This window comes from Semicossyphus pulcher, unplaced genomic scaffold, assembly GCF_022749685.1.
Source record: "Semicossyphus pulcher isolate SPU_LCO1_2020_fin unplaced genomic scaffold, fSemPul1.0.p SCAF_13, whole genome shotgun sequence".
In the NCBI taxonomy this organism is placed as follows: domain Eukaryota; kingdom Metazoa; phylum Chordata; class Actinopteri; order Labriformes; family Labridae; genus Semicossyphus; species Semicossyphus pulcher.
Window position 1 is genome coordinate 22,366,428 of NW_027211637.1, and position 18,497 is coordinate 22,384,924.

General features: G+C 43.4%; 1 protein-coding gene across 1 annotated transcript in view; it reads left to right on the forward strand.

Moving 5' to 3' along the window:
- LOC138589442 (cadherin-4-like) overlaps positions 1-18,497 on the forward strand; it is a 257,011-nt gene that overhangs the window by 232,711 nt on the left and 5,803 nt on the right. Inside the window, exons 12-16 of the mRNA XM_069659713.1 lie at positions 7,826-7,968; positions 14,855-15,094; positions 15,181-15,417; positions 16,930-17,069; positions 17,151-17,315. Of these exons, the coding sequence (XP_069515814.1) occupies positions 7,826-7,968; positions 14,855-15,094; positions 15,181-15,417; positions 16,930-17,069; positions 17,151-17,315 (925 nt within the window). The remainder of the gene's footprint in view (positions 1-7,825; positions 7,969-14,854; positions 15,095-15,180; positions 15,418-16,929; positions 17,070-17,150; positions 17,316-18,497) is intronic.

The window sequence follows — 18,497 nt, forward strand, 5'->3', positions numbered from 1 at the left end:
TAAGTTAAATTTGTCTCCACACAAAGAAAAGTATTGTCTTTTTTAAGTCTTACTCACTACATTGTAAGTAAAAGCCTGGCAGAAATCCCTCCATATACACTAACAGCAGGCTAAAAAGCCTCTTGGATAGGTTCCATGTCAGTAGTTAGGGGTCAAAGTTCAACAAGGGTTATATATTTTGGCATCACCCATCTCTCAAAGTCTTACTGTGCGAAGTTTATGAGCCAGTGAGGAACTCTGGGTAAGGAGGGTAAGGTTAATAGGGAGCAATAGCCTCTGGGGTAATAAGAAGTGTGTGCTTTCTGCAGGTTGCATGAGCACATACGTGCAGGCGCGCACACACACACACACACACACAGAAGTAAAGAGAGAGAACAGGAGAGATTGTGGGAGGAGGGAGAATAAAGAGAACAGCTGGCTCCAGCCCAAACACCTGACACAGCATTATGTCCACCTGCAGTGTTTTTCTCTGCGCTAAGCCTCTCTGGATCTTAAATGTAAACCAACCTCTAAATGACCAGCAGGCCTTTCTGCAGACCTGCTGTCAGCCTGACAGAAACACTGACTGCATTATGGCTTTCCCAACTTAAAGTTAATCTTTAACGTGTGTTGATGCTGTAAAAAGATTTGGATTATGTTTTTCAACACATTCACCCCATCTCGTCTCAAGTATCCCTCGAGGGTTTTGCATTTGAACGATGTCAATGAAGCAATAATGAATGTAATATATTTTTAGACTTACAAAAAAGCAGTCAAGTTAATTATAATAAATAATGAACATTCAGTGAAACTGTTTTGACAATGCAACAATCATAAAAACATAGTCAGCATTGGTAAATGGTGGAAGTTTGTTTATGTTTCGACACCATGACTGCTTAGTTACGTGAAGGATAAAGATTTAGGTTGCACTTTGCTTTTACGCAACTGACATATGACTTTTATGTCATTAAGGTAGGTTAAAGATATAATCTCGAAGTTCTCAGTTTTGTTCTATTTGGTGGCACCTTATGGCGATAAAAGGCAATTGTGGGCATCCCAGATAACCAGACGGTCGCTTTCCTTTTTAGACTGTTTGCCTTCATCTGAGCGTAAATGTTTTTCACTTTTTTCACTTATTTTTGAAGTTGTATCTGTCGTCAACAATCTTTTATTCGATTGTTCAGCCATAGTAGATTACTGTTTACTCGCAACACTTGCAGAGACCGGAATAGCAGCCGCTGAGCTCCGCCTACCCTCTCTGGCAGACCAACCACTGCTGGCTGATGGAAAATTGGAAAAAGTGATTTTTTTCGGTGAATGTCGCGCCAGACACCCAGTCTGTAATAACACTATATACTGCAAATGCAAAGGCTCTCATCAGTGGGCCTTAGGCTCACTCACCATTGTGTTACCTCATTCGGCGATAGATAGGGACTTAACAGACTGTTATTAAGATGAAAATCTTCGAGATTATACCTTTAAGTTAATCAAAAATGAGTCAACCACTTTGAAGTGATCAGTCAATCAATCAGTCAAATTTTATTTGTATAGCGCCAAATCATAACCAAAGTTATCTCAAGACACTTTACAGAAAGAGCAGGTCTAGACCAACTCTTTGTTATTTATTAGTCACCATGAGTAGCACTTAGCAACATTTGGCACATTGGCAGAAAAAAACTTCCTTTTAACTGGCAGAAATCTCGAGTAGAACCAGACTCATGTTGAACAGCCATCTGCCTCGACTGGATGGGCCGAAAAGTGGGATAGAAGGAGATACAGGATAGAGACAGGCAAAGAGAGCAACAACAACATATGTTCCTGTTACAACCACAACAACAGATAATACATACTTATGGTTACAATGCCAATAATAGTGGTACACTAGTATAAAGATTCGCAAGAACAGCATAGTCATGATAAAGGCTGATGATTGACCGCTACCTCGACGTGGACTTTCACAGACTTCATACCACGGTTCGTCTCCTGACTTAACGGCACATAAATGCAATTTGCTTGGGAACAGAGTCCAGTCATGACGCTACTCACAGCGTCTTATATGTAGCTTTGGACCAATGATCAAGCAGCTGTACAGGCTGGTTTTTTACACATTGTCACATGTAGATAGTTGACATTAAAGTGCACATAGTGTGTGCATAGTCTACATTAAAGTGAGTGTAGTGGTGTGAAATATACCCAGTTGATAACACGGCTGTTTGCCGCGACATTAATATCACCTCAGTCCAACCCTCAGCAGCCTTTAGCTTCCTATTTTCTCTGGGGAAAAGATATAAACAAATTTCCCAGCTAATTTCCCAGCAAATGAGAGTAAATTGGGTGTACATTATAATTTAGAAAGACGCCAAAGTCGCCAGCTGGGCTCTCTCTCTCTCTCTCTTTCTGCACTATCTCTCTCTCTTTACCTCTAATCCTTTCTCCCTGTTGAATTCGCTTTGACCTCTTTGGTTTTTCTCCCTGTTTTTTTCTATGACCTGTGCGCCACTGCAGCACTTTACATCTTGGAATTAAGTTAGCCATTTACAACCATTACTGTGGTATTTCACGCTCTCTTAACACAAACACAAGCCCAGTCTGCTTCCTCCGCGCTCACTACACGAGGAAGTGAGACTGTCGAGATGGCAAATCCACCACCTCCTTCAGTTGAATCCATCTGGATGGGATCACTATCAATCCCCCGGCTTTACACCAGTTCCATAAAAAGGTATCTACTCTACTGTTAGGCAAGGACACTAATCACAGCTCTTCCTTGTCTCTTGAATTATTCTGGAGAAGTACAAATCAGGGGCTAACACTTGTGCCGATTATGACAATTATGTAAATCTACGTAATACATCAAATCTAATATCACACAAAACAGATCTCAATGTGCAAACCTTAAAACCCCATCCATCACACGGTTTGCTCATGTCTCTTTGCATAGGGGGAAAACATTAGGATATGACACAACAGATTGTGTTACATGTAATTTACGGCACAGGTCTTTGCACATCAAAGAGCTGTGTGTCTTTGTAAATGGATCAAGTGGAAACAGACAATGATTTAGAGGAAGCTGTAAGAGTCCAAAGGAAGACATAAGGGAACATGGAGGGAGGCAGAAGGGTATGGTGAGCTGACTGCAGGTCAAGGTTTAAACTTGACAGGTGCTTATCAAAGGAGAGACAGGCTGACAGTGTCCTGTTGGGGTTTGGGGGGAGTCGGTGTGGACAGGAGCAGGGCGGGGGGAGATGAGGGAGGGAGGGTGAGGCATCGTGCATCAACTGTCAGACACCCGACCAGTGAGGTCGAGACATGGGACTCGAGACACCGGCATAAATGATTACCCAAACCGCCTTGGCTAAGCTTGAGACATGCATTTTTCATCCTCAGGGTCGGGGGTTTGAAAAATAAATGTCATACCTCTCCCTGCTGCTTGCTAAGATCACTAACCTGCCAGGCCTAATCATGCATCCAGCTATACTCACACGCCAGCCAGCTCCCAAATGAGAGAAGCTTTCAGGTAGTGGAGACCACAGGACGGCTCAGGAGATAAGACACTGAATGGAATAGTAAAACTTTCACGCAGAATATAAAATTTAAACCAGATTTTTATTCCAAAATACCACGAGTAAACAAGAACTGTTTACCTTTCCAAGAAGACAAAATTGGCATAACACTTCATTAAAAAGTAAGCGAGGGGGCTGCCAAATGCCCACAGTAATGTTGTTGACAGTTGGGACTTGTAAACAAAAACATTGTAGCTGCTTTCACAGTCATTATTCTAATGGCCAGAGTGGCCCTATTGTTTGCCAGGCGTCGTTAGAAAAAGTGCAGTAAAAATGACTGTTTAAAGCCAGCCACATTCTGCCCTTAACCCTATCTGGAGTTTCTTTAGCCCAGAACTAATAATGCAGAGGATTGTCTATTCAGTGTGTTGGAAATGAGCTCGGCTGCAAGAAGTGTTCATTCAGGACTTCATTTGCTTCGTATGAGGTTTATTACAGCGGCACAGAGGGCTGTTTAGGAGACTTTAATTAAAGTGTGCTGGACGAAGCACTCTGCTCTGTGAACAAACCTTTGTGTTATGGCTTTTATCATCAGAGAGCGCGCAGTCACTTCTGCTATCGTGCAGTGTGACGGGGAAACAATGGGCTCTGGTGCTATTTTATAGCCCATTATGGAAAAACTCTTCTCGTCTTTTTTTTCTCATTTTTCTTCCTCGTCTTGATCTTAATGGGTCAGTAAAACCACATTTCTGAAACCAGTAGTGGAGATAATGTTAGCTGCCTAAAAGTTCTTTAAAGCTCCTGTGAGGAGCTTTCAGGTTGTGTTGATTTTGGCGCCCCCTGTGGACAAAGTCGTACCTCTGATCTCTTTGCTAATTTTGTCCTGTGCATTTTTTGTTGAACAAAAAATCTTGCTTTCTTTAACAGTCGTATGTATCACTCACTTGAATTTTTTACCCTGGAAAATGTAAACAACGGCAGCGTGCAGTTAATTGCTTCATCTGACACCTACCAGCTGTTTCAGGCGTTAAAAATAACTATTTAGAAATAATCAATCTTGTTGCTGATGGTCTGGTTTGCTTATCATATAGAGACATCAGAATTAATTTCAGTCTGTTTCATAACTCCTTAAAGGAGCTTTTATTTAACCCCAACGTCCAGTCTTCAGGGGTCTACCCAGACCCCAGCATCTGAGAACCAAACAGGCCCTGTCAGGTCAGGTCCCGTTCTATTCTGTTAATTTATTCAGTCATGAATTACACAAGTGAACCCAAGACGACCTGTGATCAGCGCTGATAGTAAGAGAAAAGCTGTTTGTAACTTGCCTGATAGTGAGGCTGATTAAAGATCAGATTACATGAGAGAGCGTAAGGTGAATAAAAGCATTAAGCCGCAGCAGAAAGTTGAGGCCGTGGAGGGAAGATAAGAAAGGTTCTTTAGGGAGGTAAAAGGTCACCTCATAGAACAGAAACAACAGAAAAAGTGGAAGTACAATAAAATACTATAGATATCTGAAGCATTATTAAACATTTCAATTCATTTACAGTATGATGGGTGTGTCCCAGGAACTTCTCTTCAAGGAACTAAATGGTTCCTGTGGCCCATTGTTGTCTGCAGTGGTCTAAAGTCCTGGGAAGATTATGCAAATCAGGCCAATGACTTATGGAGAAACAATAAAAGTAACTGCACTACACCACCAGTCCAGTAGGGGGCGGTAAGAAAAAGATGAAGGCCACACAACAAAGATGACGCCATAAATCGTGACGAACGGGCCGGTGTCATCATTTGGTATCATCAGCATAGAGGAGATAAACGATCTTGAAGCACGATAATAACAGTGAGCTTGCAGCTGCAGTCTTTTAAACATGGTTGGTGAAATAAAACGGTGCAAGTACTCGACCAATCAGAAACGATCAGCACTGCAGGCTCCGCCCTGAAAGTTCCTGGACCTTTGGAAAGTACTACAGGGACTTTTAAGGGGGTAAATCAATTACCCCTGAACTAAATTTAGACCCTGGTTCCTGCTGTCGACACACACAGAGTTCCTCAAAAGGTTCCTAGTTCCTGGGGAAAGTTCCTGCTGTTGAAAAGCATCTTAATTAGCGAGTCTGTTCTATGTAACCAAACTGTCCCAGCTCTCGGCTCTCTCTCCTCTCAGGCATGCACGGGGTCAGGTCTGTATCTCTGTAATTTCCTGAGTCAATGGAGGTTTGTGTCTGTGGCTTTGGACCTGTAAAGACCTCTAACACCAACACAGTGGATGCTAATGGAAGTTGTGTTGTGTTGCTCAGAGTTATAGAAATACTGAAGCATTTGTGCAAATGCAGTTAAGCAATTTCTTGTGAAGAGCTGCGTGAGAGGATAGTTACCTCTCGTGTTTATAAGCTAGATATGAAGCAGGTGCCAACAGACCTTAGCCGAGCTTAGCATAAACACTTACAGCAAGGTGAAATAGTTAACCTCGCTTTTGATTCAATTCAAACAGCTTTATTAATCCGTCTAGGGACAATTTGTTTGGAGCAGCTTGTACATAAAAGACATAAGGAAAACACAGTGTTTTTTATTGGTAATACAAATCCACCTATCAAGCTACTTTATTATGCTTTTATTTCTGTATTTGTATATAAGCTGAAGTGTAAAATTTGCAAGTTAAGGGTTAAATGGGGAATTATGTGGTGGGTTATTTTATGGCTGAAACCAGCTACTTCCTGGAGGCTTGTGTTCGGATTAAACAAACAAGATATGCTGTTTTAATAAGTGGCCTTTACAAACTTTGCACAGAGCCATGCACATGTTGGTCTGCCCTCCACTGGAGACACTAAAAAGCATGTTTTTTCTCTCACCTGGACGTATAGAACGTCAGTTTAGCGTGGCAAAGCCAAAAGAGTTGCTGATGGACAGAGAAGCGCAGCAGGTATCAAGTCTCTTAATGAGGATATTAAAACCAGATCATGCAGCCATGCAGCTTCTCTCGAATGTCACCTCTCCGTTCCCGACCATTCCCGATCATTTCCCTCCCTCTCTTTAGTCCCCCCCCTCCCACTGTGATGGACCCACTGTAGCACTGGTGGTGATTTCACAGTCCGCCAGTTAGTGGCTGTGGGCTTGGCTAGCCTGTGCGAAACCGTCTAGAGTGTGGGAATGTCATCCCTGTGATCCCCTTCCCCGCACTGCGCTACGCCTGGGATCATGCCCGCTGCCTGCTGGGAAAATCCCACCTCCCTCACTGCAGGAGAGAGATTATACTCCCTGAGCCCCCCCTCCTTACCACCACCCACCCCTCTAGGCTTTCATTCTCCTCCGTCTAAAATGTACATGTGGTATTTAATGTTAATAAACAAGTGGGCTGTACAATGACAGTAAGCACCCTGCAATTCATCCAATATAAAAGCAGGGTTAAGGCCATATCCATTCCAATTTGGATAGATTTTAAAGCTGGATGTGTGTCACAAAGCAACATGGCCTTATTGCCCTAACTGACATCCAGTAAATGAAATTGGATTGATGCGGAAACCTCGTTGTGTACGCCGAAGGTGTCCACAGATGATGTTTCACACACAGAAGTGAGACCAGACCGAGAGAGGTGACACTTGATGAACTGTGTATCACGGAGGGAATGAGACGCGGATGAGGAGATACAGACGGGGGGATAAGAAAATGTATGAATACAAAAGCACAGCAAGATGAGGTGAGGCAGCACAGGTCGAGAGAGATCAGATAGAATTGCAAGTGTGGAACGAGCCCAAAGCTACAAAAGCCCGTGAAACAAGAACAGTTAGATCAGAAGGAGATTGGGATTCAATCCTGGAGATGATCCCCTGTTCCTTCCCCGGCCTTTATCCCACGGGAGTGTCACCACCTGCTACCACATCCACTTTTCTGTTTGACGATCAGGACTAAGATCCTATCATCCTGCCTCCACCCTGTATACAGCCTCACACGCGTAGACATTTGGAGATATACAAGCTCTAAAACATTCATGTACTGTATATAACCCTGTCATGCAGTTTGGCCTTCACCAGCACAAGCAAACACTTCCTAGAATATGTGCATGCAACACACACGTAGGCAGCCGCAGCAGTGCTTAACTAGGGAGGTAATTGACTTCAATGCCTGGTACACAGGAGTGAAAAATGAGGTGAAATTGACTGTTGGCTGCAGGCTCGGGAGGAGAAGTCAATGAAGAATTAAACTGTGTGAAGGTCAGGCTGTTGTGATTTTCTGAGCGTGTGTGTGTGTGGAGGTAATCTATCTATGCATAGACTCAAGAGAACATTTACAATTGTTTGTAAACACGGAAACTCGAGCGCTAACTCCTCCATCGATCTGTCCTTGTGTGTCTTTAGGTATTCAAAGCTGAATGACCCCGCGGACTGGTTGTCCATCAACAGGACCAATGGTCAGATCATAACAACAGGGATACTCGACCGGGAGTCTGTCTATGTCAAAAACAACATTTATGAAGCTACGTTCCTGGCGACAGACAACGGTAAGAGCCTCTTTTGAGACACATGTTTTATAAGTGTGCATTTAGTCTGCTTCCTGCGCTCCACCGGCACTCTGTACATTAAATCTGATAGCCCGAATAACACCAGAACTGAACTTAAAACTGTCACACATTAAATAACTATAACTGTCATAGTTTGGGATTTTCAAGATACTATCATGCCGCCTTCATACCACGCTTTATACACTGCTTTCACATGGAGACAAGCAGATGGTTATGACAAAGCCCCAACTCCGCCTAATGCTCTGCATGTCTGGAAGCACATACTGTACCTGTGTACAACTTAACTCTGATATGAAGATGAACAAAACCTCACACCGCAGTCGTCCCACTGATGCACACCTTCACTCCATCCTGAGAGTTTCCACAGCTCAGAGCATAACCCCAAACATTAATGAACTTGCAGCCAAGAAAAGATTCCAAGCATCTGGCTCGGGCACATGGGGTATAAGAGTGTTTCCCTTTTGCATTTGTTCCTGTTACACAAGGTAGACTGTTTATGGTTAAAAAATGTAACCATGTCAGTTTGTTCAAAGAGAGCAGGGCGGTGTGATACTGCTTTAATACAACAGTTACACAAGCGGTAAATGAAAAATAACAATGAAGAACTGATTATTTTTTGCTCCACCAATTCAACTAGTTCTGCAACTTAATTGAAACTGGACTTTTGTTGCCAAGCAACCCAAACATTCTCCTGCACTTTACCACAGATCAGATGTTTTTATCACATTTATCTGTTTGTTTTAATTTATCATAGAACCAGTGAAATAAGAGTCTGCTGTGTGATTCAGAGGTACCAGCTTGATTAATGTAGACACACCGGTCTGCTGTAATGTTAATTAACAGTATTCAGAACACCTGGCTGAGGCGGAGTGATACACAGAGTGAAAAGTCCCAGTGACCACGTACTCTTGTCCAATCAGGTTACTTGGTCAGAACAAACTGTTGTATAATGGTAGACAACATTAATCTGCAATATTTTTTTTTCTTGCCAACTTTTTGCCGCCTTCAGCGACATAATTTAAACTCCTTCACAAAAGGAGAAAACAAGGTTATTTGGACTAGAAGCTAATAATTTGATCCAGGCACAAACAAGGAAGACAAGCACTGCATTTCTCCTGTCACTATTCAGGTTTGAAATTAATGAAAAACCTTGGGCTTATTTACACGGTGGACGGCGCACAGTCTAAAGCGCATTTAAAGCGCATAAGTGTGATTTAGGGTGTGTCCGACACATCTTTGCTAGTTACACGGCGCACAGTCGTGGTGCAAACTGAGGCACTGTTTCTGCGTTTATTAGAGAGAGCGTACATCAGAATGAGCGTGCTGGACGGAGAGCTTGGTGTCTCTGCAGTTTTTGACCTGTGCATGGCTCGAGCAGGAATCTCCCGGCACTTCTCACCAGATCGGTAACAAACCGAAAGCAGTATCATGATTCATGGAGAGCATTTATTTTAAGTTGTGTTTAAAGCTACCTGCGTTACTATGATAATTGCATTAAATGATGCACAATAAATATCTAGTTTCATATATTTTAATCTTAGTAAGTAATACATCACCGTACCAATATATATCGTCAGGGGTGTTTTGTTTTGCCATCCTGCAATTCCCTCTGACTATTTTTTGTTTAAGCCGTGCGTGCCGTCTACCGTCGCCCGAGTTCATGTAAATGCAGCATTGTTATCACAATTTAAATCAAAGTGTTGGCTGTTTTCAGTTTTCAAAATATAGGAATTATGGTTCTGCATTACAGCAAGAGCAATTTCCCAGTAATCCAAAGACCTTTGCGTGGCTTGAATGTTCACAATACATCTTAACAGAAAATGAACCATCCTAGGAAGCACTGAAACTTCAAGTCTCCCATTGTTGATTCCAGTGGTGCTGGAGTTGAGTGCTTGGATTGCTGACAGTTTAATCATTGTGGGAAATGATGTCATACGAAGGTAGAATCAGGTTAGAGTGAAAAATGTTGTTCAGTGTTCGGTGGAAATGAAGACATTTGTGTGGATTTAGAGGGATATAAAGAAGTGAAAGCTGTGCAGCATTCAAGTGTAGTGCAGCTGTGCTGGAGTTAGAGAAAATCCTGGATTCACACAACTGGTCACACTCTTGATCCTCCTCCCTTTTCCTTTCCCTCTTCTCGTCTCCTCTCAAACTTCTTATCTTCAGTCCATGACTGCCTTCACTTCCCTTTCTCACAATGTGGCACATACTGTATATACTCTGCCTCAGATTGAAGCTCATGTTTAGCTGAGCAAACTCAATCACAGTAAGCAAATAAACTCCCTTTTTCTCAAGTGGAAGCGAGTGCTTTTTCTTAAGTAAAAAGGAAAGGCTTTTTTTTTTTGTCCCTCCTCCCAAATTGCCTTATCTGAGGCGAGCAGTGCGCCGGTGTGTTTACCTTAAGTTGAGCTGGCTTTGAAACGGTGGTGTATTTTTAGGTTTGAGCATAAACGTGTTTCCGATGCACTCGTTTCTGAGGGTGTTTTTCTACACATTTTCCGTGCGATGATTGACAACGCCAGACACCATGATGTGTGACCTGCTGTGCTGATGGGAGGGAGGCGGCAGCGGGATTAGAGGTTGACTCGCTCCTGTTGTTTGGACTTTGCAAACATCTCATTTACTCCCTGGCATGTTGCTGCACGGTTTGTCTGATGTTTGAACTGTGGTAAGTCCAAAAGATGAGAAGCTTGCTGTTCAAGTGTGTACGCACGCTTGTGTGTGTGTGTCTGAATATTTAGATGCTGCTGAAGTGCCAGCCGTCACAAACTAAGAGGGATTATGGTGAGAAGTACCGTGAGACAGTGCAGGTAGTGGGAGAGGTGGTGACACATGATGAGAGGTGCTGCCATATTTTTTTGCGTCGACCCCCACTCCACAATCTTCTGCCTCAGACCTCTCTGACATAGTTTTCCTCTGTGAACACCTCAAGCATTGTTTATGTGTTTGTGGGCTCTTCAAATAACATATGGCAGTCGGCTCGCTACAAGTCTTTTCACCATGCCTCACATCTCTAAGCCACCATCAAAAAAAGGAGTTAATACAAATCCTTTTGAGGAATTTACACAAACATAATTATTTATTTAGCTGGTTAAAACCCACATAATTCTCCTATCAGCTGTGGCAAGCTGCTTCCACATGTCCCCCATACATGGCTGGGATTAACAAACCCGCAGAATAGGAAAGCCTCTGCGCGTGCTTCTGTGTGTGTGAAACCTGTGTGTCTATGAGCCACATGTTTTTATGCTTTAATATGAATGTGTGTTTAATTTGCATTTAATACTATACGTATATGCGGTGTGTGCAAGGAGCCCCTGAGGACAGAATTGTTATAAAAGGTTTAATAAAGACGATCAAATAAAGTATTTCTCCTAAGAGCTTGTAAACATTTAAAGCTTGGGTCCTGTTTTAAAAAGCAACATTGAAATGTAACCTGGTTATGTGGCTTCCTTAAGGGTGCGTTTTTTTAATGTCATTATAGTATGACAGTGATGTAATCATACTATAATTATAATTAAATGTGAGACAAATGCAATATTTTAAGTTAATACTCTGAAAGTATTATTGGATCAAGAACACAGTGCAGTGTTTGGTTCGGTCTGAGCTCTCCCATTATACCAGAACACATCAAGGCCAAGGTGCGTATCTCCTGTGGTATGGTAGGTCAATTTACAGCTGTTTATAATGTGGTAGCTGTTAATCACCTTTCAGTACAGTAGTCAAGTTTTAACAAACCAAATCGTTTTAATAACATCCATCCATTAATTTTTTCATACTGCTTATCCTAGTCAGAGTCGCGGGGGGCTGGAGCCAATCCCAGCTGTCATTGGGCGAGACTGGACTGATAGACAGTCAGTCACAGGGCTGACACATAGAGACAGACAATCTTTCACACTCACACACACATACCTACGGGAAATTTAGAGTCACCAGTGAACCAAACGAGCATGTCTTTGGACCGTCACCCCGGACTTCCACTGGTTGCGTGTGCGCTGCGTGCTCCCTCGTCCGTCAACACCCACTTACTCCGTTTTCAGTGTACAGCACGGAGCAGCATTGCTGAGACCGAGGAGTTCCCGCGGTAATTACAGAATCATGCTTGATCGTGCGAGATAATATGCAATACGTTCTATAATACAATTACAAACACAAGTGAGGATAACCCATTCATAAACAAATGTGCTTAAATGCGACCTGGTGTCAACACGGAGTATTAATTTCCTGTCTTGCCCGAAGCAGGTTGAAGCACACTCTCGTTGACTAAAGTGAAATCTATCAGCTCCGCTGGGTTATAGGAAGCCGTAGTACCCAGAGGGAACCCATGCATGCACAGGGAGAACGTGCAAACTCCACACAGAAAGGCCACTTTGTCCGAACCGGGACTCGAACTAGGAACCTTCTAGCCTTGAGGCGACACCACTGCTCCACCATACAGACATTTTGAATACCAGAAGAGGTTTATTTCACTTTTACAAATAGATCTCAAACCTGATTTTAACCCAAAGACTATATACAAAAAATTTATGTAGCCTCTTGGATTCAAAGTGAAGCGAATGCTGGAGTGCTTTCAACCTGCATTGTTTCTAATGGCCAGCAGGGGGCGACTCCACTGAAGAAGACGGGTCATGAGAAAATGACCCTACTTATCAGTTGATTTTTTATCTCAGTAAAAGTTTAACTGATGATTTTTTGGTCTGAATCGCTAGTTGAAAGTCTTCAAGAAAAAGATAGTGACGGCCAAAATGCTGAACTCCAGGCTACAAAACAAAAGCACTAATCAATGGGTGATGTCACAGTGACTACATCCACTACTTTTATACAGCCTATGTCTTAACCGGGTCTTTAAAATGCATACAACATAAAGTGATTGTAGTAATACCAGTGAGACAGAGTTCAAACTGTCGATAGACTCTCTTACACTGAGCTACACCATGTCTCAGTCTTCTTGTGGCAAATGTCTTGCTCTGTTGCCATGTTTAATTGGCAGATCTGTCAGCTTTGCATAAATCTTTCTAAATTACATCGCCCTTATCTCGTCCCAGAGATGGGCCCAGAGGTCGCTTGATTCCATCCAATGGCTCAGCCAGCGGGGCATGGCGAGGAAATGACTCGTAATTGGAGGCAGCTAAGGGTCGTCACCTCCTGACACACACTCAATAAACAGCCCTGAGCTTAATACAGCTCAGCGCTCTTCTTTCAGACTTCTCTGTGCTTTATTTTGATTCCACACATACACATTTATGCATTCTCCTCTCCGCTCGGCTATCTCGCTGTCTGAGATTTTAAAGTATCTATTCTTTACTCCCAATTCTCTGTAAATGCTGCTGCTGATGGTCTGTTGCTCTGCTCAATCAATGCAAAAGGCTTCAGGATTGTGTCTTCAGATGAGGTGTGTGTGTGTGCATCAGTGCATGTTATTACAGTCCAGTGCTGACAATATTGTACCGAACGAGCACCTGCTAAGGCTGCCTACATATCAGACCAAATGTTTGCAATTGTTTTAACTACTTCCACAGAGCATGTTCTTAGGTGCAACATTAGTGTGGAGTCTAAGGAGTTAATTTGAGAGGAGTTGGGCCTATTCAAGCTAGGATACATGCAATCTCAGATCCCATCGGCTGTAGTCTGACGACGATATCACCTCTTGGGACAATAGTGAACATGTCGGGCCATGCCAGCGGTTAGCCATAAACGACTTCCAGTCAAGACTTCCTTTTCCGCGTGCACATTACGTTCTGCCTGCTCTGCTCTTCACATGGACTGTTTTTCCTGCAGACGCCGCAGCCTGCTGATACGTGATTGGTCAATATTACTCGGACTACAAGCACAGTACAAAAAGAAACCAGAACACTTGCCATCCCTAAAACCACTGGCGCGACTCTCTCTCTCTACGGCTCTGGATACTTTGTTCGGGCGGGGTAGGCTCCTCTGCAGCTCGTCCACTGTCCTCACCTACGTCCACAGCACGCACCTGCTTCATCGGCCTCATGAGGACAGTCCATGTAACACATTGCCCACAAAAGCGCACATTGACCTAATGCGGTCAGCCACATTGTAGGTTTTGACCTCATCTTGTATAGTAAGCAACAGCAATGCTTTAATTTCCCGGTGGGATCAATAAAGCTCTTCTGATTCTGATATCCAGCTTTGTTAGCTTCCCAGTAACCACACCTGCACATGTGTATATAAAATAATGTTGTTGCTTAAAGCATATGTGTGTATCATAAGCCAATCCACTACTAAGGATTTTCAAGAGTGCCTGATTATATGTGAGCAGGGAGTCATTCTGTATGTAAGCACACAGCAGAGACCTCGTGGTACAAAAGCACAGGCATACAGTAAGTAGAGTATATTTATGTGAATGTGTATAAGGATGGAGGACTGTGCACACTCACTGTCAGAAGTACGTTGTTAATATAGCCGGCAGAATAGCCGTTATTTACAGAATCATAGACGTCTCTCCAGGTGGTGTGTAAATACACACAGACAAGTACTTGTTTGATTGTGTTACAGTCATCATTATTGTACCTAAGCCGTCTTGAGGCGATTGGAGGTGCAGTGCCTACATCTGGATCGACTCTGATGGCTTTGATTTGGCTGCAAGGCTAAAAGACGAGCGGGAAAGCAAAACTGTCAGAAGTGTTTCTGTCAGGGGCACAAATTGTCCTCCAGCTGTACAGCATCCTTACATCGAAACACGTTCCTTTCCCCCCCTTCTCTTTCTTTCTTTTTTATCTCTCTTTTTATTCTCTTTCATTATTTCCCTCTTCCCTCTTCATCATCCCTTTGACTGCACACATCTTCTCTTTTCATCTTTTCCGCCCATCATGATACTATTCTCTCTCTCCCCTCGTTCTGCTCCCAGGCTCCCCTGCAGCCAGCGGCACCGGCACCCTGCAGATCTATCTGATAGATATTAACGACAACCCCCCAGCACTTATACCCAAGGAGTCTCAGATCTGCGAGCGGATGAACAGAAACGTCAACGGTGTCAACATCACTGCCGCTGACGCCGACACGGATCCCAACGCTGGACCCTTTGTCTTCGAGCTGCCCAACTTTCCCAGCAGCATCCGACGCAACTGGACCATTTCTCGGATCAGTGGTGAGGAGGCGTCAGTGCAGGAGTATTAGCAACCATTAATGAATGCGATAATGATGCCTTGTCTCTTTTCCTTTCCCACTACGCAGGTGATTACGCCCGCCTCGGCCTGCGGTACCAGATCTACTTGGAGCCGGGGGTGTATGAGGTCCCTATAATTGTGTCCGACTCGGGGAACCCTCCGTTGTCCAACAGGTCGGTCATCAAAGTGAAGGTGTGTCCCTGCGATGAAAACGGAGACTGCACCACCCTCGGGGCAGTTGCAGCAGCTGGTTTAGGGACCGGAGCCATCATCTCCATCCTCATCTGCATCATCATACTGCTCAGTGAGTATCAGCTGCTCATATTTCACCGACACGTCACCGCTGTCAGACACACACCTACACAAAGAAATACAACTTAAAAAGTTAAAGCTGCAGATGAATGTCTTTGATTTGCCCTTGTGCTGTTCCAAGCGCAGTCATTAAACATTTACAACGCTGTACTTACAGCAACATGAACAATAGTTTGCATAATGGATTAATGCCCCGACTGTAGGAATCCTCTCCAGCGTCTCCTGACAAGAAGTTTTCTTGTCTTCTTTTCCTGGTAGGGTGAATATCTGCTGCTGTCTGTGCTGCCAGTGATTCATGCTGCTGGCTTACTTTGCTGCTGCAGGGTTGCATAGTTCATACATATAGAAAAGCCGTTTTCTCCTGCAGGGATTTTTCCAACATATTTTAAATGTTTATGCTGAAAAGAACAGCCGGTTTTAAATATCTTTCTCGAGGGGACAAAGACCACGCAGGGAAGATTAAGAAAAGCAAACAACGCTACAAAAAGTAAAGTTAAAAAACACTTACAACCGATGAGAACATGCAAGGAAGGAAGACAAGGAAGGAAAGACAGGAGGGAAAATGAGGGAGCAGACATTCATGGTCCCATGAGGATGAATCTTACAGACACTGGTGATCCTCCGACTTTTCTGACAACCAGCAGGTCAAAGTTTTCTGCTAACCTGCAAAAACTCAACATCTATGCGTACAAAAAGGCACAAACATTGGTATAAACATTCTTGATTCCTAGATGATGAGCCCTTGTGACTTTGGGGATACAGTTACGTGTCCATTTACACCATCATGAGGTTGATAACTGTGGTTTTAAGTGAACTGTCTAATCTGCATTCGTGTCTTCATCAGGAAGGTGAAGTCACCAGATAACTCCTTAAAAAACCCACCACCAGCCTCAGCTGCACATTGTATTTTGTCCCAGTTAGCTTGAGACCATGCTAACATGCTAAACCTGCATAGTGAACATTGTTAACATTATACGATCAGTATGTTAGCAGCAGCATTTCCATAGTAAAGTCAAGAACTACGTCAGCGTCCAGGGGTCGTTCGGCCTTCACAGTCAGAGCTGCACAGTCTTCTTTTTTCTTCTGTTGTTCAAAAGTGCTCCCTTTACGATGTCCCTGAACCTTCGTGTTGACATCACACAGCACATAAAGGGCCGTGTTCATGATTTTTGTATGAAAAATAAAATGTGTTGAATGTGATTTTGGAGAAATCTATGGCACAATCATCACTTTTGTCCCTTTCAAAGCTAAAATAAACAAATTAACAAAATGATTAAACAGAAAAGTATTTTCTGACACGCTGATGTCGTAACCGGTTGAAAAATTGTTGAATTAGAGTCGAGTCTTAGACGTTCGGACCTGATTTCACCCTGTTTTCAACAAATCCCAGTTGTACTCACTGGGTTAGTGTTGTTACTTACTAGTAAATATTTCCTGATTGTGTGTCTAGACTATCACAGCGTAAACCTTAAAGTTCATGGTGTTCATGTGTGTGTCGCTGCAGGCATGGTGCTGTTGTTTGTGGTGTGGATCAAGCGCAGAGAGAAGGAGAGGCAGACCAAGCAGCTGCTCATTGACCCTGAAGATGATGTCAGGGACAACATCCTAAAATACGATGAAGAGGGAGGAGGCGAAGAGGACCAGGTGAGCTCCTAAGGGACATCCACGCACACACACTCTCTATGTTGACCTCCCGCACACACTTACATCTGTGTGTCTGTGTAGGACTACGACCTGAGCCAGCTGCAGCAGCCGGACTCCTTGGAGCACATCATCAGCAAGCCGCCCGGCGTCCGCAGGGTGGACGAACGCCCCATCATCCCCGAGTCCCAGTACCCGATCAGACCTGTCGTGCCCCACCCTGGAGACATCGGGGACTTCATCCACGAGGTGAATAAACACCGACATGATGCACACACACGTCACATCTGGCATGCATAATAGCTCGGCCCTCATTAGATTGTTTCTCCCGCAGTGAGCCGGCCTCTCACTTTCACTTTCCATCGATCTGACATCTAATGTGATTACTTATTTCTGGATGCTGTTCAATATGTAAACTTCAGCAGGGTGATGGAGACAACGCAGAGTTTTGTTTTACTTTACAGCTGCACTCACCTTGCCAGCTTTATACACACACACTCACACGCGCACACACACAAACTCCAGCGTTGGCACACTGATGCGAGAAAATGCTGATTGACAGACTCGTGACAACACGTTCACACTCGAGAGGTGTTGGCAGCTGTTCAGCTTTGATCCATCCAGCCTTGACTCCCTCTCTCTCCCTCTCTCTCCCTCTCTCTCTCGCTCACTCATGTACTCACCTGATCTCGCTCCAGCAGTCTGGTAAAACACAAACACAGCAAACACATGGTGTTCCTGCCATGCACTGTCCCCCCGGGGGTTGAGGCTTGTTGGGTTTCTATCCATAGCATCTCTTTGTATTCCAGTGAAGTAGATGAAGTCCATTCTCCTCACCTGCCTAACCTTAAGGTCAATGGCTCTCATTTGTCATTCTAAGAAACAAGTGCAGCAAACACACAGACCTCCTCACGTCTTGTTTATGAAACTGTGGGGAGATATTGAAGAAAAGAGTTTTATCACACATAGATTAAACAAAATGAGAAACAAGAACTGGCCGATACATCCCGTTATAAATATATGATTCTATACGAAACCCTCTGAGGATGTTTTTGCACTAAAATACTAAGAATTCTTTGTTATAGACGTGTGATCCTTTCTGATGCTTTTGTACGTTCATGTGGCTGTTACATCTTGTCTCTTATCTCTTCTTTCTTTCTTCTGCAAGTTAAAATAGATTCTGATTTCAATGAAACTACCAGATGAGATCACGGTTAGAATAATTTAGGAGTAACAAACTTTAACATGTGAACTTGTCTTTAGTGTTTAATCAGCCCTTTGTGCTGCACATCTCATAGAAACCTATGCATTATTCAGTCTCTGTTATGTTGTGCTTTGTGCGTATGAGTACAGTACAGCCTTGGTGTTAAATATATCTGTAGTTTTTTTCATGTCAAAAGCCATGCATCATTTATTTTAACTTGTATAAAA